The following is a 21,052-nucleotide window of genomic DNA, read 5'->3' as shown; positions in this document are numbered from 1 at the left end:
TGCTCCTACATTGAACTTTACCTCCTACGTTGAAGTGTTCTAGAAAGAATTTCTTACTTTGCTGTTTTTCTGTGTTAAATATATGTATATTTGCGTCTAAAATAAATACATACCTGTATTATTATTATTTACTACAAATTACTACAATAAGGAGTTTTACTCCAAAAAACTTAAAAGCTTTGCATTCATACTATTAACAATAAATGATTGTAAAATTAATATGCTTTTTAGCATAATTGTTGAGATTATATAAATAAGTACACATAAACACCTATAACAGCATAGGTTTGTACATTAACGAAACATATAAATAACAAATACATGTTTTATTCTAGACATATACAATTCGTAATTGACATTAACATTATCTAGTTACTCAATTGATGCTATTTGCATAAGGAAAATAATATTAACAGTACCTTAAATTAATCACCACTTGATTCTCAGCACCGAATTAACAATGATTTATACAAATTCATCGTTTACAGGTCGATTATATTCATAGTAACGAGAGTATTTTAGCTTTTTTAGTTCTATATTTGAGGTAACAAAACATCAAAGTCAAGAAATTAAAGCAAGCCATCCGATTGATTACTATTTTATTACTAGTACTAGGCTTTGGTATTCTGTTTCTTTCCTGTTTATTACGAATACACTGTTAATTCCTGTCTACAAGGCTCAGAAAACTGTATTACAGTGATAATTTCCTAACAAAAGGCTTTCAACCATAATAAAATTACATTATGCAATGGAACACTCTTGGTAAATGTCCATTATTTACAACCGACTCCGTCACATTTTCCATAGGTTTGTTACCTAGCCTGTACAAACCATACTAGAATATAAATCAAACTTTATAGAAAAACGGTATTTCGCTGTATAGACTTAAATAACAAATGTGGTGTTTACTTCCTGGTCGAGTCAGAGAATAAGGCTGCAGAGCGCTTACGTCATTATTTCTCCTGTACAAGTATTCTGCACAAAAAAAAACAAAGTGGTCCATTTTCGGTGTTATTGCAATACGAATCCGATTTCTTCGGCCACGCCTCAATTTTGCCACCGGCTACATAAACCATAATCCTCAAGAGAGCAAAACTTTCAACATCAATTCGGACTGCTCTCTTCTTTTTCACTTATTTACTATAGCACACTGATCATTTATCCTGGAACATCCACGATAAAGTCCTGACATTAATTCACAATAAAAACAAAAAATAATTAGAACGCCAACGGTACGTTTCACGATTTATCGTTCTATATAATTGGTAGTAAAGTTTTATTAACACCCATACACAGTAAAAAGTAAATTAGTCCGTGGATCAGATCGATTTTGAATGTGACGGCAGTTCCAGCGGCTGCGGGAGCCGGAGTGGGCGGTCCGAGCCGATTGTTGGCACGAACCACTTGGGATCTCCACCGGATCGTGTAGAGAGGCTGCTGCCGTGACAGTGCTACCAGCCTACGAATAAAATGTAAATGCACCAATGTTTTATTCAGGAACAATTGCGCTCATGTCTAGAATACCAATTGAGGAAAGGGTTATGTAGGTAGGCTTAGACTACTTTTGAAATGGGTGCTATCGTAACCCGCCTAAAGGACTATTCACACACATCAGGGCCGTGCCCGGGACGTGGACGGGGCGTGTTAGTTTGTATGAACTACGGGCCCGTCCCGGCGCCGGCCCGGACACGGACATGTGTGAACGAGTTCATACAAAAACGCAACGGTATTTTTTTGAGCCCCTGACGGAGCACGGCCCGTCCACGTCCCGGGCACGACCCGGATATGTGTGGATAGACCTTTAGTTGATCAGCTAAAATGAAATAGCTATATTGCATAATTTAGACTCTTCACAATAAACATTAGTTTTAACATTGATTTTTGTGACATGTTTTTTTGCGTGTATGCCCATTACGAATGAAATATTTCTTTTTTCCGAGTAGGAATTCATAGACAAACGTGTGTTTTCACATAACGTCTGAGCTGTATATGTCAACATAATATGTCCTTGGTTTCCATAGTTTAAGGGTTTCACACATCGTTGTCAAAAAACTGAAAATGTCATTTCAGAAACATACCACGTCCTCGCTTACGGCTTCCTATCTAATATGCACAAAGAAAAAGATCCCAATGAAAAAGTACCTATATAAAAGCATGTGCTTTCACGTATTTGCCACGTAGGTTGCCGTATTAAGGATGAGGGACATTCATAAATAATTTACCAAATGGGATGTCTGAAAAGTGTTTTTTTCTTATTTTGGAAAGTGTTTAGTCCCCAATAAAAGGTCCAGCAAATCTGAAATTTTCGTGCCTCGGATAATCAAACTACCACTTTTTATAATTCTAGATATACCAATTCCCTCTTTCCCTCTCATATATATATATATATATATATATATATATATATATATGCAACACAATGTCCAACGGACATTGAACCATTTTCATTCACTCCTTAAGGATTACCGACTTAGAATTCGTTGAAGAGGATTTTGGAGGAGGATTAGACATATATACACGTCTTGGCCCCACTATCGTAACAGTCTCGACTCATCCACGTTTCTTTGCCTAGAAATCCGTATAAAACTTACCGTATCACGACAGTGTTGAGACGCCATGGTAACGTGTAAGTGTGGTTCTTATGTCGAGCGCAGAAAGTATATAGCAGCTCGCCAGCTGCCGCCGCTAATCCACTGTCACCGTGTGATCCAGGTCCCGACCACTCGTGAAGAGTGATATTCCATGAGCTGCACGACTTATCCTATTGTAAAGGAAACAAGCAGGTGAACGACTCTTATTAAAAATCAAAGTACCAAAAGTCATTCAATCATCATTAAATCAGTAATACCTGTTCCGAAGATATATCTATAAAAAGCTGTCGTTCGACGTTCGAATCCAGTATCCAGGTACATTGCTGATAAAAAAATTCATTCAAACTCCCCGTCACCGTTACATTTTTCGATGTTATTTCACCTGAGGGAGGAACAAAGTAAATTATGAGGTAGAGTAAGAAACCTTGTAACGTGTTCTGTAATAAGTGTAATGAAAAGAAAGGCAGACAAAGAGACACCGCAGTAATAATGCAACTTTACGACCTTTTTCAAGGTTTTTTTCTATTCAGTGTCACCCTAGGCGTCGTGAAACTGGGTCGTTCCACGTAATTTTCTCGGACACGCCCCTCGACACCGAGAACAATATTCGACGAGTTTTTTCAAACACCCAAGACGCGAGTCGAATGTCAAATTGAACGGTTTGTTTTCGTTATACGATTGGGGTCTATATAGAGTTCATTCCAGATAAATTGGCGATTATCTGCCTCCCGTGAGACACTTTCATCGGATTTTCTCGGGTTTGTTTTCACGCCATTGAAATAAAAGAGACAATTGGACGGAACTTATTTATTGCCAGATATATGTATGTACATACATATGTCGCTTACCAGAGTGAGTTGTGTAACTGCGCTGTCCACACATGGCATCATCATTAAAACTGTATGCAGCGGCGTATTCAAACCCACGGCTTGCGTATGTGTAGTGAGCCACTGAATATTCTAATCGAACACTGGTCCAGCTACGAACAACTACAGGCAACCAAACCGCCTAAAACAAACGAAAAATGTTATAATGTGTACCTATACACAAAAATAAAATTATTTTTGAAAATAATGTAAATAATGTTGTACAGAAGTTGTTATTTCCCGGATTTCGGGTAAATAAAGAGAAAGTACCAACTTTGTGGCTGGCACATGTGCCATACGTGCAGAGCGTATTGACAAATTTGCCCTGCAACGGTGAACGCAATACGCATACGTAGGCGAGTAGTAAGTAATTTAATTTTCTATGCCGAGACCCGGAGCTGTCGCCGGGAGCAATGCGTTAACGCTGAGCTACTAATAACAGGGGCGGACAGATGACACGCCAACAAGGCCATGTTTTATTATTACCAGGATACGCCGGCCGCTCCGGATATACTTGGGTACCTCATCAGCAGTGATGCATTCTAGTCACAATTCTTGCTGTTAAGCTGTTAATAATTCAATAAGTTACTCATACCCTCGCGCATTGGGGCATGTTAATAAATATATTTAGGCATACTCCTTAGGTATTTTTAATTGTATATCAAAATTTCATGTGTTGTTTACACATGAAATTTAAGTAACTTGGCAACGAAGTATGGAGGAATTATAGCAAACATGGTAAATTATTTAGCGATAAATTTGCTTTTAGGCAGAAGTCCCTTACGGTCGGGCGGTCGTTCTAGGGTTTGTTGCTGTTACATACTTAATAGTAACCCTCTTACTTAATTATGCGTATCTCGCCGCAACCCGGACGACGGCGGCGAGTATGGAATGGGTTGGTTCATCCTTTGGCCATGTTAACATAAGGCCCCAGTAACACGATTAATTTATCTGTTACGTCTTTTTCGACACCGTGATGTGGTCACTTGGCATCCTGACGTTATTTAACAAACCATATCAAAACATTATGTAAGTAAGCGATATGAAAAAAGTGAACGATAATTAGGTAAGCAATCACCAAACAATGGATTCGAAATTGGAAACAATATTGGCCGCTCGGTGTTTACTCCAAATAGAATTGAATTAAATTTAGTAAACCTTTCAGAGCCGTATTTTTTCTGTCAAACAACCTGTTTTGTTTAAAATTCAAGCAATTGGCGTCTTTTTTCCATGTATAGTTATATTGAACTGTTTAGACTTTAATCGATTTTTTATGTGAAAATTAGGATTCGTTTTGAGCCGAGGTTCAGAAGAAACTTTGAGTGCGCTCGTCAGATGTAGTAGTGTAAATGTGGAGGCCCTGAGCGACATCGCTGCGGAATTGTCATCAACAAAATGTCTACTTCAGCAAGGTATAAAAGTTTCTAGAAGACTTTTTGCCATTTACTTTCTGATCTGTGTTGTCTGATTAAAATATTTTGTTTCAGTCGCCGAAAAAACACCGTTTATTTTAATTTCTTTCAGAAACTAATTACTTTTTCAAAGCCTTCTTTGCAATTTGACGCTCTTTGAATCGAGAGATAATGTAAAATTTTTTTATTTATTTATGTCACTCTGCACATAAATAATCTCACTAATCTCTCAAAGAGGATTTTGAGAGATTAGTGAGATTATAACATTATTAGCGTAGGTGTTAAAGCATAATTGAGCCAACGTACAGAATAATAGTAGTATAAAATTAATCGTAATAAAAGTAAAATCTAAAAGTTATTTTTACAAAACTAAATGAAGAGGTAATCAATCATCAAACACTACATTCAACAAGAGCTTTTTTTTTGTTAATTGGCTGTTTGCTTGTTACATTAAACCGAATGTAATTAAAACTCTCAAGCACATTTTGCAAAAATGTTTTAGGTTGGCTTACGAATGTAAATTATAAAATATTCTTTAAATATGGTTCTTATAATTAATACTTTATTGCAGTCTTTTAATCAAGTTATTGTATCTATTTGTCTCACTCCATGTCCTTAAGCTTAACTTTAACATTAATTTGTTTGCGCCTACTAATTTGGAATAGCAACTTTCATTACTTTTTTTCTATCAATCTTGTTAACATAATTACACGTAATACTAGATTTACTTTGACCTTTTTATTAAAAACCGTCTGGCTTCTGCACCATGTCAAACATAACATTTTTTTTAATTTTAATTTGATAAGTTGAAAGTGAATGATGCTAAAAAAATATTAATATCAAAGAGAAATTTTAAATATATACCACAACATAGAATTAGTCAAGATCTTCAAAATCGACCCTATGCATTTTTTATATGATTAATAGTTACGACATTGTTTGAATGTTAGCCCGAACGACATTATTGTGATTTCTATCCACTTGCAGCCGTGCTAGCAAGTGCTACCTTTTATAAGAAAAATACCAAGTCTTTTTCACGAATATGGTTTCCATTATGTGTAGAATGCCATCTGCAAAATTTGAAAACAACAGGAATTATGGATTAATAAAGTGTTCAGTTTGACGTGGAGGGAGCGATGTACGTTAGTGTTACCTATTAATAAATATAATAAATATGTTTACAGTTGAACTACCAAGTAAATAATACCCAGGTTATCTAATAGTTGTAGACTATAGTCCAACAATCAATCACACCATAGATTAGTAGTTTTTTACCCGACTGCCCTAGTGATATCAAGTGAAGGGATGAACGAGTCGTGCGCCTGGTAGTAATCGCCACGCCTTTTCATAACAGTTGCAGTGCAACTCAGTGCTTTACAGCACAAAGATCTGAGGGACAACTACCTCTGCAGTGGTCACCCTAAGACATAAGTTAACAAATCCCATGTGCCTGTAATTTCACCAGCACCCTTACCCTTCAACACCTGTAACGGCGCGACTTCTGCCATAGCGATATAAAGCGCGAGATGCGAGAATGGCAGTATCTCGCTTAGACAACATCACATACGTTGCTCTGATCCCAAAGTAAGTAACTATAGCACTTGTGTGATGGAAATCGGAAACAACGACGGTGCCACAACCACCCAGACGCGAGACAATATAGAAAAGTTAGTTTTATACATTGACGACCGGGGATCGAACCCGAGACCTCAGAGATGGCGATACCACGAAAACCGGTGTGCAAACCACTCTACCACTGAGGCCGTCAACTTTATATCGCTCTCGTCGTGCTAGCCTTACAGAACGCAGTAATGCACATTTCTACTTGGCAGCAGAGATAGGCAGTTTTCACAACATACTCAACGTAGTGGCCGAAACTTAAGAAGACTTAAAACTAAGATTGCGTGGTGCACGGCGACAACCACAATCCCATCTTATTGGGTACTAATTCTACACTAGTAGTCTTTTACCACTTAGTGGTATAGGCGTATCATACCGAAGGCAACTCAGGCCTACAGTTCCGTTAGATTATAGTCAGAATAACATCCGTACCTTGCACATGTTAAAGTGCTTAATGTTTTGAGTACCTGTCTGTTACATGATGCATATGAATCCCCGGTATTAGGGATGTGGTAACATGTGTGGAACTTTGCCAGCAGTATTCCAACAAGATTTATCCGCAAAAAAAGCAACAAATAACCTAGCTTACATTTTGACGTCGTGAGCGAGTCATGCATCAGACTTTAACGGTAGTGGTAGTGATGATCGGTAGATTTTGGCCTCGACCGATTTGGCGAGAGATCAGAAAGTTTTACTCCCAGAGGGATATGAAGCCAGTCGAAAAAAGGAGTTAAAGTGAGCCTTTGCGTAGGACGTGATGAATTTATTGATGATTATTAAATAAACGAAGCCGTGCGGAAACAAACGTCCACCCACGCCTAGTAAGCAAATTATTTCCGTGACTTAGCATGAACAGTATTTAATCCCAAGACAAGTTTTATGCCAGAGTTAATATCTGCATAAGCAACAAAATATACCATAGCCTGACAGTTCACTTCACCGCAAAGCGCGACACGTCGTTAAGACAATGATAATACCTTGCTACCAAAAATAAGATGCGGGAAAATATCGTATCATATATCAATCTGCACCAAGTTCCTTAGAATCTAGGCCATGCGCAAAACAAACTTGTACAATAGGAAATGAAACTATTTTTCCGGATATAAATCGCGTATATTTGTTTTTTCAAACAAACCAACATTTCGGGCCCTTTACAGGTCCCATGGTCACGCACGGTTAACTGAGGTGGTACAGTCATCAACCAGTTATGTAATATTAATACTACAGTTATCTAATATTATACTAATATTAATGCAAACCACCGGGTTATTTATTCACTATAGTTATTAATTAAATACCTTATTTTAATTTTACAAAGAAACATTCCAATTTACGCTACATTACGTTTTGCAATCGCGAAAACCTAAGAACTCGAAACTTGTACAAAAGTACAGGCTAAAGTCGAAATTTCCTAAAAGACCTGAAACTGATACTCGATTGTCATTATTATCGTCGTCATCATAGCCATCGGTCTACTGGCGTCTATTGATGGATGCCTCTCAAGTCGTATCCCGTCCAGCAGCCCTGCATAGATTATCAAGCCATCTTAGGTATGAGAAAATTGTAACACTCGACACTGGATAAGATGTCAGCAAAAGAAATTGGGTGTATGGCTATCAACAACAGGTACACGTATAGCGCTTGTCACCAAGAGTGTACCAGCACGTTCTCCCTCTCAGCAGGTGATGTTCTGGTATAAGCACAAGCACTCAAGGTATATGAAAACTGTCTGGTTGTTTCAAATGTCATCGTGACAAATCGACCCTTCACCTATGATTATTCTCTAGGATAATTAATGCAAGTTCAAGTGTCGGTCTGAAGATGATAATAAACAAGATCAAGTGCACTTTGCACACACTGCTTATATTATTTAAAAAGAGTGAGCAAGCAAGAAGAGGAATATTTTTTATTTGGTTCAGACATGACGCTACACAGATGGATGGCTGAGACTCGCGGGAACATTCTGGGTATTATCCTTACATCTCTTACATCCGGGTGCCAACGCGCACGACGAAGCATTGTGGGATTTTTTACGAGAAGCATTTTATGTATGGGTCCTTTACCAAGGCTTTACTGCGGTCGGCCAGTGCATCGTGCTTAGGATTCCACTATATACTACACCCAGTGCAGCTAACATGTGACACTGAAACCAGTCTTCAAGTGCAACATTAAAAGCCCAAACTTGTATCGCGTAACTATGTGAGTTTGCGCAGGGAGTAGCTAGGAAAACAGGTTATATTCAGAGGTCACATAGGAGAAACTAGAATTAAAAACTGCGAAAGACATCAATCCCTTAAATCTACCACATCAGCCCCTACCGCTCTCAATTTGTAACTCTAAATCAAATAGATAACTTAGTAATAGTGTGATATTCCACGATTCAACTTAAACTGATTTTTATCCTTCCTGGAAAATGTATTGTACATTATGAACTAAACTTTCGTAGAGATTTCAAATTAATTATACACTTTGTTTTCACATTGCTTTAGTTACAACTTATTTTGAATACTTTGCTAAAGATTTATATGTGTCCGCGTATTTTGTAAAAATTGTTTTGATCACACTTTAACAAAATTATTGACATCCAAAGGAAAACCTTACAGTTTTTCGGATTACGGTTAAATACACGAATGCACCTATGATTTAGTATATATTACCACTAGCTCACTGATGGCCTTCATTGTTCTCTCAAAATCAGACGTGAATAAAAATGATGGCTGGTGTGGGGGTGTTTGACCGGTCACGGTCGAATGGATTGAAAATGGTAGGCGGTCATAATTAGTACATAAAGTAGACTAGAGGCATACAAAATCCGAATCTAGGGAGAAATAAAAACATGCACTATTTCAATGTGGGTGTCATATACACCATATTTTTAAGTGGTTATATGTCCGTAAAGCGGCGAGGTCGCAGGGCTTGGGAGCTTCAACCAAAAAAAGGTCTTCTTTGTATGGCGGTAATTCCGGTTCCGCTAAATTGGAAAAGTTTTGCTCCATTGACCTCTCGACATCTTTTTTCTAGACCATTCCACCTGTCTCTAATATGGCGGTTAAATGACTCCGGCTTTGCCCCACGCCAAACTTGACGTTCGAGTTCGCATTGAATTCTCAGAGCTAGTCTACGCGGACATTGGATTTCGACATTCTTTCAAATATTATTTTGATAAAATTGGAAAGTGGGGTAAGTATTTTTAACCCCTGATTATCAAATCCGGCAATACCCCCATGTCAAAGCCTGGAATACCCCCGAATACCAAATTTTTGCCTGGCCATTTCCGTCATCTTGAAACAAATGTTCATCTGGCTGACTGGTGGGCCGCTATGCGAACATCGTCTACCTAAGTGTTCGAAATATAGATATTTGAATTGTCTATGCAGCTATCTTGTTTATTCGAATTTCGAATTGCTTACGAAATTACCAAAGAACCGTGATGAAGTAATAATTTATATGGCGAACGGCTACGGAGTGGAATTCCCTGCCTGCAGACTTGTTCCCTGAACGTTATAGCTTTGGTCTTTTGAAGGCGAGTGTGAATAGGCATTATTTAGGTGTGCATGCTCCATCGTCGACCTCATCGTCACTTTCTATCAGGTGAGATGGAGGTCAAATGCGCACTTATATTTAATAAAAAAGAAAAGTGCTACGTTTAAGATTAATGGACCAACCATCAGGGCTGTGCCCGGGACGTGGACGGGCCGTGCTCCGGCAGAGGCTCAAGAAATATCGCTGCGTATATTTTGTATGACCTCGTTCACACACGTCCGTGTTCGGGCCGGCGCCGGAGCTCCAGTGTCCGGGGCGGTGCCGGAGCTTCAGTGACCACGCCGACGCCGTGACGTACGTAGATACAACGACATTTTCATTGCACGTTGTCATTTTTAACCGATTTAATAAAAATGGGAAGGTTATATGTTCGACTGCATGTACATAATTTTAAGACAATCTATATTAGATAAAGTTTTGTGTTTGAGTAATATTTTACTCCAAATGGTCTTTTTTTAATAAACAGTTTTATTAAAGAACAATGACAAGGTACAATGTCCTCCGCTTTGAGGATTTTTTTACCAATAAGGTTGTGATTCCAATATGATATCAAATTATAATGTTTTAACATCATCATAAAAAGCACATGATGACGAACACTTTGATCTTCAGCAAGCACTCAATGTCAACAATCACGCCACAAGTTAAAATTTTGACATTTATTACTGTTTTGTCGACGAATCGTAAGGAATGTTTTGTTTATAGTAAGTTACCAAGTATTAATCTGTGAAATACTAGTAAAAATTTCATCACACTAGAGTTATCAAGAAAACAGTTCACGTATCGGGCACTGACGTTCACGATACTGTGTCCAACCACGTTCTAGTCCCGTCCCGGACGTGTGTGAACAGAAAGCCCCTGACGGGACACGGACCCGTCCACGTCACTGGCACGGCCCTGATGTGTGTGGTTAGTCCTTCATGCAGTAATTTCAGAGAAAACCTAAGGTAGACCAGATAAAGACTGTTTTTTGAGATATCGGATTGTTCTGGTACTCACCAAACTATGACCTGAAGTGCATGGTCCGGTTTAGCCAAGGGCGTACGGCTGCTTTTTTTATTTAATTTTCACAGTGAGTGAAGTCAGGTTATGAATGATGACGATGATAATAATAATGAATGCAATGAAGAGTTAAAATTATTTATCTCTGTTTTTGTTAGACTATGTTTCCATCAAGGAGCACCCTTTAAGTACCGGAACTTACTGGTAACTCTATTCCACAGTTACTATACATTATGGTACCATAAACCGTAAAAATAGTAAATTTATCGATACATTTATCGAATTCCAAAACGGTTATCGGTTGTGAGTACAAAAAGGGTCAAAATTCTTATATGTCCAATTCTTTAAATGATGCCGGTACCTAATCTTAGGTTTTACATATTTATCTATCCATTCTGTATCTACCTATTTACATAGGGTACTACCTATCTAACTACCTGCAGTATTAAAAAAGCCTAACGGTTTGTACCGTACGATGAGTGAGTTCTATATATGAAATTAAGAATCCCAATAACTTGCTATATCATACTTGTATATAATACAATATATATCTACTCAGGATTCAGTTATTACTATAATATAAAATTAATATAGCCAACATGAATAAAAAAATTTTGAGGTATAACTAATATAACGAAATGTAATGAATATCTATCTGAAAGAGACATTTTGATATATTATTTACAATAACTGTTAGCATGTTCTGAGATTAATATATGTATAACCGTCTGTTAGTTGCTGTTATTACTCAGTAATTATAAGTTGTACATATTGTTCAAATAAATTTCGATATTGATTGCGTATCATTTATAAATTGCGTATAATATTTTGAAAGCGGCGTAACAGAAAAAATCTCAAGCTATTAAATTATTATTTACATTTAAATATCATTTTAGTAATTAATTGATGTCATTAAAACGACACGTCCACCTATCTAGAGCATTATTACTCAATTATGTTGTGTTAATATTGTTTTTTTTTTTGAATTATCACCCAAAATGCATTTGATTTGACTGAGACTGCCTACGATTAATGCAAAGCCTATGAAGATTAAACGTAAAAAAGTCGGATCGTTTGTTTTAAGTTAATCTTTTACCAGATAAGCTGCGGTCTAGTCTATATACACAATAATACTGACAACTCACCTGAAAATCGCCACACAAGCACGACAAATGGGTGCCATCCCCCGCAACGAGTGCGATGTGGTCATGGTAGTGCAGCGGCGTGGTAGCACGGCACTCGCAGCCCGCGTCGCCACACGCCGTGCGGCACCCCGTTGCTCCCACAGTGCCTGTCGGCTCGGCACTCCACATGCGATCTAATCGCTGGATCTATTGACAAGTATGTGATTTTAACCCTCGTTTTAAGTTATTTATATACCATATCTACACAACTTTATTATTTATATGAAGTAAAATACAGGACATAACAAAATGGCCGAATAAAAATATATCATCTTAAACTATAACGTATAGTAATCAAGAAATTTAAAGTCTTGGGCACATATCATGTGTGTTATAATAAACAAAGCATAATTGGATTTTCCGTTCTGTTTACTGACGCACACAAGAAAAACACGATAAAGTAACAAAAACTAATTTGTTGAAAATTTTAAAAATCATTCCGCAGTCGTTTTCTCGAATTTTATGATACCTAAGTCAACCTAATCAATTGGATTTGAAACGGCACTTCAAGTAGCTCAATTTAGTATAAAAGCGGCTTTTAAAACACTCATATTAATCGTCACTTTGCATTGCTTTTTACTTTAGCGTGGTCTTGTAAGTAAAATATTCACTAAAAAGGTATTAAACTCTTAGGCTAAAAAGCCGTTAAACGCCATAATGAATAGTGTATTTTTAGTTTTCACTTTTCCAAGGTACAGGCAATAATACATGGAGACATGCAGTTATATACAACTATACGGATTAATCTCTTCCTCATAGAATTGCCTATCCATGTGCTGAAGTTAACCCAAAATTCCGTAATCTGGAAACTCATTTTAGAGGCCTTGATGCGAGATCTTGCTACAGTTTTGAGTTCAACTTTTATTTCAGTTTTTTTTTTCATAATGTCAAGTGACGGAACGAACAAGTTGTGCGCCTCATGGTAAGCTATACGCCTGTCCACTGCGCCCGTCATCCTGAGACACAAGTCGACAAGTCCCATGTGTCTATAATTTTACCAGCACCCTTACCCTTCAAAACCGGGACACAGTAATGCTGACATTACTGCTTCGCGGCAGAAATAAGTAAGGTGGCAGTACTTCCCTGGACGAACTCTTTCACAAGGACCTCTACTGCAACTAAATTCACCGCATTTCTCGATGTCCTTGCCCCACAAATGACCAGTACCGAATAAAAGACCACCAGTAGATTGACCATAGCGAAGTACAAACAAAGTGTTAATCACTGAGAAATTGAGATATCCAATATCGATAAATCGATAATTGGATTGGATAGTAAGATAACCTATCTTGGGTACGGATTATCCAAGCTTCTAGGTTTCAAAACTTTCTTTCTTTTTTTCTCAAGTTTTTTCTATTCTTTCTATTCTTTCTAATTCTTTCTATGAAGAAAGACGACGTGCAGACGAGTTAACATGACCAGTTCCGTAGACAATAGCTGGGATCCCGTAAAGTCCGCTGGTTTTGTTGACGTTTAATTTGCATAACATATCCAACAGCTCTCTATCGTATAATGATCGTCGACATTTCAGAGTCACAGTAAGGTTAGTGTTGACAATATAGCGTTAAGGCCAAAGTTGTGAGTGAAGAGTGAAACAAAAAGATTAGTTTTCTACTAAGAGATGTGAGCTAGCGATCCGTTGGATCTCATCAATGGTGGAAGGGACAAGAGACGAATTTCTGCAGGTCACTGTAGAAATTCGTCTCGACCGATATCACGAGTAACCAAAACGTTCCACTCTCCTGAAGGGTATAAAGCTATTCTGACCCCAATACGACTAATATTATCGAATTGAGCTTTCCGCACTGCCTTTTCATAAGATTTAGTGGCATTATTAAAAGCTTTTTCCAGAAACTCTCACGGGGTTTCAGGGACTTTGTGATCTTGAGCACCAGTCCAAACCTAGTAGATTGCTTACATGTATTCGCTGTATCAAATATAATTGTTTTTAATGAAACTAATAATGAAATAATCAAAATACGAGATAAAGAATGCCAAATTCTGACTATCACATAAGAAATGGTAGATGCGCTACACGCCGGGTAGTCAGGCGAGAAATGTAACTGCCACCAGGGATACAATGTCACAAACAATCTGCCGACTTGTAGCACCAAACCCCCTTGGTACCTCTCGTACTGAGATCAGGCGGAAAGTAGACATATAGATTTCACCAGACAATGATCGGATGTCCCTAGTGAAAACGAAGCGGATGTACCAGTGTGGAGCGGTTGTATTGTCTTTTTCATTGTATTGAAATACAACACCTTATTTGGTTTATTTTTATAAAACTTTACTTTCAGGCTTAACTTCATTATAGTAAAACTACGAATACAGGTATGCTATAGTTATTTAGTAACTACTAGTGACCTCAATTTTCTAACGTCCGACTATTACATTGAAACAATAATAAGTACTTCTACCTACCTCATTTCGAGGTCGCGTATTATTGAAATTAATTCTGTTGCTTGCGAGTAAATGATCATAATCAATGATCATTTACTCGATTTGTAACGTTGTTATACTTAGCCGAGTTCGACAAAAAAAAAATCACGTAAACTAAAAATAACTTAAAAAGTAAATCCTAGAAACCCATACCCGTGTTTATATTTCATAAGTAAAGAATATTTTATTTTTACATAATATTTTGTGTTTATTATCTGTGATTATTATTTGTAATTTTCCTCACTCTTCCTCCTGTCGCTAGCATTCAGTACACCTTTGCCTGTGCTCATTATTAAACAGCTCGCCGGAGGGTGGGAGGAGTACCCTCTTTTATCATTATCATTAGTAGTACTACCGAAGGATCAAATTTCCATAACAAATTTAGGTGACGGCACAGAAAATTTTCAATTTCGTAGTATTCATTTGCTTAAAATGTATTGCACAGTTGTCTTAAATTATATAGGGTCCATCGGCTAATTCACAAATAAATAATGCACAATGTACGATGTGTATAATATATATTGTGCGTAATAAGCAGGAAGTAGGTTAATCAGAAAAAAAAAATATCTACACATATAGTTACCTCAATCGTAACGCTCTGATTAGCAGCGGGTATAAAACGATGTGTGCAGAGTAGCCTTTCCTCCAGATTCCAGAAAATATGATGGTGCGTAGGCGCTGAGACGCCACCGTGCGCAGGTGATGCGAGTCCATAGTGTGTCGATGCGCACGTGTCGTCTGGAGACGCAGTGCCTTCATGTTGCTCTGTGCAAAACACACAGCACTTTATGTACACATTTCGTAAACAATAGTCACAGTACGGTTTGTTTTGAAAAACAAATATACGCGATTTAAATCCGGAAAAATAATTTCATTATATATCCCATGTGTAACAATCGCGAAAACCTAAGAACTCGAATAGTCATAGTTTAAATAAAATCTGTACGTTTGTGTTTCAAATTAGTGTCCACTTACGATCGTGAAATGCAAAGGCACCGTCGACGAATTCCTCTTCAGAGTCACTTTGAGATGCTGCGCGTCGCACCAGGATCGTCAAATTAGCACCCTTAGATGTCACAGCTTGGCGAATCTTAAATCTTCCCGAAGAGTCTCTTGCTTCTCTCATCGTAGGTCCGCATACCCTCAAGAGAGCTCTATCTATTCTTTCAGACCTGTCTGCCCTTTCTCCCCGGCCTCCAAACTCATGTAAGCCCTCTAAGATCTCAACATGAGATCTACAGCTTGGTAACCTGTGAAATGTAAACTTTTTTCACCCAAGAAACGCTCGAAGATAATAAACTCTTCCTAAACAAAAGAAAGAACAAAACCAAATGGCCTAAACTAAAAGTAAATTAATTCACTGACTTATCTCATGAAATTTGAATTTGTTTTCAAATCACCAGGAGCAAAATTTAACTTTAAATGTAATATAGACGCTTTATCAAAAACTGAGATGGGTTAGGTGTTGAGTTTAAATGGGGATAAAGGCCCACAGGGCCTTCACAACACATCAGAGCAATCTTGAAAGCTCTCAAATGGTCGTTGTTGTAAGTACTATTATGCTATTGTTTTAAGAGTTTGGTATCGCAAGCTGTAAGTATACGAACGACGCAAAAAACATATAATTTTTTTTTTATTGTCTGCCGTTACAAATTGTTCAAAAGAAAATATAAACTGACGGTCGTATGAAACGGCATCCAAGTACAAGATGACGTTCAAATGAAAACATTTATGGAATATGTAATCTTTTTAGATTTATTTGAGTGAAAGTAAAGACTGAATCAAAATTTTATTTGCTTATTAAACCAAATTTTGAGTATCAACCGGAATCTTATTATAGTAGCGTATAAAATTACTCTTTAAATGATACAATTAGTTTGTAACTTTGTAAAGGCGACTGTCAAAAACAGCCACTTTTTGTTTATTGCTCGTATTAATGTCTCACATTTCATTTTTCATGAAAAAATTACCCAAACATGATGTTTTGTAGGACAAATATTCTATTAATTTTGCAGTATTACCACGAATGAAACTTCTGTATTATTAAACTGAAAGTAGCTTAAACTAAACTAATCTAGAGGTTACTACACCTAAAAGTTTTCGTATTTTTGAAATAGCATACACCGCAGAGCTGAACCATTGCGGCAACTTGGTTATTTGTGGACCCCATTGAAATTTAGCATCAAAACTTATACCTAGAAGTATAGTATCTACAGGGTTCAATTTTATTTCTAATGACGATGATTGTGGCCTTTCTATGCAATGTTAGGTAATGTAAACGTAACATAATTTGTGTAACTGCAAACCACTCTACTATCTTTGAAATAGCATTATTCACATCGTAATGCTAACCTTGGTGCCTCTTAACTTTAAATAATAAGTAAATGTCATCAGCAAACAATACTAGATCATGTTCTATAACCTTTAATGGGGTAAGTCATTAAAATAAACTGATAGTTATTTCAAATTAAACTTACTTTAAATTGTAATTAAATAGCGAAACCTGCACGACATCCGTAGGTGAACCTATTAGATGTAACGTACACTGCGAACGCCAAGTATTTGCTCTAGTATCAAAATGTCCGGAGCGCACACCACCCGCGCCGAAACCGCGTACTGTCGCGCCGCAGCCAAAATGCCCACCATTGGAGACTTCATTAGAAACCTTATTGTTGTCTCCTGACGATAATCCGTCCTCTGTAAGATCATAAGGAAGTTTAATAACGTTCTAAAGTTCTACACATCCCGTAGAAAAATCTTTTCATGTGAACCGTCTCCCGCCTTCCTACGCAGACCGTATGGTGCTAGATACTATTAAAACGACAATTTTTCAGTAATCCCAAAAAAGAAATAAACCTTGTGCATACACCAAAGTAGGGTAATTCATAAACCTTATTATTAACTTCTTTGCTGGTCTATTAAAAACTGAAACCGAAGTAAGCTGAAGAAGTGAAAATAAGTATAACGTGATTTATGGTAATTTTATCAAAATTAAAAATATCTTAAGGCGATATTTTTCCCATTACAATGAAATTTGCAAAATAAACATTGTATATCTGCACTTATTTCCTGCTTATGTCAAAGCTCTCACATTATTTCCGAGAATAACGTATATTTTTCATTTTCACTTTTTAGTTCATACTATAAATTGAAACGACTTCTTAGACAAGAACAAGACAATAGAAAATTTAACTATAGAGTTTAATCTCTTAGGAACTATAGCACTAAAGCAATATATATACAAAAATTCAAAAAGTCCTGGTAACTTATGCAGCACCCACAAAATGTTAAATCAAAATAAATTTTAGATTTTGTCACTTTAGCGTTTTTTGTCGTGGTTGATGCAAATGCTACGGCGTAGTTGGCGCATACACCGTAGCACTCGGCTACACCGTAGCTCTCGGCTACGCCGTAGATCTCTGCTGCTACGTAGCCCACGGCTACACTGTAACACTCGACTACGCCGTAGCATTTGCGTCAAAAAACGCCAGTGACAAAATCTAAAATTTATTTTGAACTTTTTTAATAATGAATGGACGAATAGCCGAAAGTACATGTATATGTTTGTTGTTCAGAACCTGTGGGTGATATTAAATTATGAAACGGTACATTCTTTTAGAAAATTGACCTATTATCGGAGAAGGTTTTTTAATATATTCGTACAGTGCTTTTTTCTTTTGTAATGGAACTGACTACCAGTGCATCATGTCACATACTTCATAGTTTTATAACACAATATAATATAACACGTACACCAAAGCATATCACTAACCATGTTGCGATATATGCGTAAGCGCCGCGAGAGGTGGCGACGCGGCGGCGACAGTCGGTGGTGGGCCGCTACTGTCAATGCGTTCCACAAATTCCAGCTTCGCTATAAATCCATTATAGTCGTATGGCGGTACCAGGGGGCCAGAACTAGGACAAATTCATAACTCTCCATTTAATGATGTAGAATAATTAGCACATTAAATACAGTAAAAAAGTACGTTGGTAAACTTTGCACCTGATTTCAGTTTTTCTGTATTTTATTTTTATAGTTAATGAAAATTATGTGTATTATTGCATATTTGTAAGTTTACTAAGACTTGTATAATAATTGAACAAAATAACACTAATTTGTTAAAGACTTTTAAAAGTATCACTAGCGTAAAACACATTGGTAGAAAACTAACTTGAACTCCAACAATAGATTTGGTCCAGGATGCTCCAACGAAGTGCTTCTTTCAGAACAGAGTGAAGCAAGAAGCGGAGCCGAAGGCGAACTTCCAGCCCGTAGAGTTAGGTAATCCGTCGCACAGTGACTACAAAACGTATTTTATAAATGAAATGCTCGGAATAGCTCACAAATGATATTAGGTGGATGATACTACAAATATAGGGCAACTGAGTGTTCTTAAAGTTAATTTGCATAATTACTAGACAAATATAATTTTTACAACTTTTTCAAAGTAGACAACTTCAGTATACATCATCGACATGTTATCAAATGTTATAAATTATAATAATACAAATTAAAAAATATTTGCCTAATATATCCAAAATTTACTAAATGGATGGTTATATTTTCAAAACTACAAGATTTATAACATTACATTACGAAGAACTAAAAGGGTTATTTTTCTCTGCCTAATTTCGAAATAAAAATCGTGGTGCCAAAAGGGCGCCAGTTTCTTCTCGCTACGAAATTCCCGGGATTTCACTTAGCTCTTGCGCTGAGAAAGCAATATCTATAAAAATCGAGTTGAAATAATACCTAAAAACCCTTTTTAATTAAGCCCTAATTGTTAGCGACACACGTTGTGAATACGTGATTGTTACTGTCAAAATTTTAAAAGATAGGGTTTTTGTTAATTTCTAATAGTTTTGATCATGAAATAAACAAACTATTATAGGTTTTGTTTACCGCTATTTTTAGTTCATTTAGAAAGTGGACAGGCTTGTATTTTGATTCGAAGAGTTTTTGTGCATTTTACACTGCTGCCGTCAGACTCTTAGATATAAAAGTAACAAGGGATTGATGTAATTACAAAGAATTGATGAGTCAATCTGCCACGTTATCCCGTAGTGACTAATCCCGTTTGTCCATAATGTGTTTTGCAAAATTTTAAATGCAACTTTTGAGGATATAACTGCCCGAATTCGACCGAACAGATACTTTCTAGATATACAATTATAGAAAAAGTAGAGTGTCCAAAGCTATAGTAGTAGACTATATTTAAAGTCTAACTGCAACATGTGATTCGTATTATTTGGTTAGCAATTAAGTTTACGTTTTATTTGAATTTCAATTATTTTATTTATATTATGGCAACCGAACAATCAACATGACTCTACAAACCAACGTATTTACTCTATCACCTACGTCCACCCTAATAATATTAGGAAGCTGAAGCACAGTATTATCAAAATAAATAAAAAATAAAAAGAATTAAAAGAAAACAAAAAATTTGAATGTTAAAGCATTTCCCTAAATCCAACACAAACATCGTAAGAAACTTTATACTTTACATAAAATAACTTTTAACTCTTTTGAAGCTCATCCACTCCCTTAGGAGTTCCCTTCGTCTCCTTAAGGCACGCCCAAAACACTCTCAGGCAATAATAAAATTCCGGCCACTGAGTATTTACGGTTTAGGCTAGTTTTAAGGGCTTTCAAATTTATTATAAATCTTAACGTTTCTCTATTATGTTGATTAGAAACGACTTTTATATTCCTTTGGTTAACGTTTGTTAAGTTCTATTCCTACAATGGAATAAAAAAATTTTCTTCAGAGCTTAGAACTTAAATGTAAACTCAAAATGAAAATGCCAAACAATAGTACTTTGTATTTTTTTAACTGAACAATGAGTTCAAAAATGAAAGGTAGCAAAGAAAATTTCAGTTAGGTTAAAGTATTGTTACAAGCACTTTCTCTTTTATCCAAATTACATATTTTATTAAATTTAGATATAACGTTCTTCAATTATGTGACGTTGTTAAGTTTCTTATTCAAAGAGAACTGCCTCGATTTATCCTTTCCTAAAAACGTTACAGACATGTTAGAGAACGCGAGTATAAGAACATTATTATGCAGGCAATTTGTAGTAGAAACATTGTGTTTAACTAGTACAGCGTCATCAATATGATTAATTGAAATTGCAGTGAGCTAATGCACTTGGCATAAGTATTTAATTGGGTTCAACCCAATTAAATATTTATGCCAAGTTAAAAGTAATCATGCTTTATTACATTATTACAGCATATGAGAAGAAAGTAGAGATTGTATAAAGCATGCAGCAGAGTGAAAACGGCTTTATTACTTCGATCTAAACTGGTAGTCTGATTGTCTGAGAGAAAACTAAAGATAGTTTTATGTCGTTTCCATTATAACAAGACCTGTAGTCAGAAA

The 21,052-nt window shown here is 36.5% G+C and overlaps 1 protein-coding gene across 1 annotated transcript in view; it reads right to left on the bottom strand.

Annotated features, from left to right (window-relative positions):
* Positions 1-280: 280 nt before the first annotated feature.
* LOC113230249 overlaps positions 281-21,052 on the bottom strand; it is a 45,790-nt gene continuing 25,018 nt past the window's right edge. The window contains exons 7-16 of the mRNA XM_026464091.1: positions 18,836-18,964; positions 18,433-18,578; positions 17,138-17,357; positions 15,636-15,910; positions 15,244-15,425; positions 12,180-12,365; positions 3,440-3,599; positions 2,849-2,973; positions 2,592-2,761; positions 281-1,459 (exon numbers count right to left, since the gene is read on the bottom strand). Of these exons, the coding sequence (XP_026319876.1) occupies positions 1,255-1,459; positions 2,592-2,761; positions 2,849-2,973; positions 3,440-3,599; positions 12,180-12,365; positions 15,244-15,425; positions 15,636-15,910; positions 17,138-17,357; positions 18,433-18,578; positions 18,836-18,964 (1,798 nt within the window). The 3' untranslated portion in view covers positions 281-1,254. The remainder of the gene's footprint in view (positions 1,460-2,591; positions 2,762-2,848; positions 2,974-3,439; positions 3,600-12,179; positions 12,366-15,243; positions 15,426-15,635; positions 15,911-17,137; positions 17,358-18,432; positions 18,579-18,835; positions 18,965-21,052) is intronic.

The sequence above is a fragment of the Hyposmocoma kahamanoa genome, unplaced genomic scaffold, assembly GCF_003589595.1.
Source record: "Hyposmocoma kahamanoa isolate Upper Pololo Valley unplaced genomic scaffold, ASM358959v1 63, whole genome shotgun sequence".
Classification (NCBI taxonomy): Eukaryota; Metazoa; Arthropoda; class Insecta; order Lepidoptera; family Cosmopterigidae; genus Hyposmocoma; species Hyposmocoma kahamanoa.
This window is presented reverse-complemented; position numbering and strand designations above follow the sequence as displayed.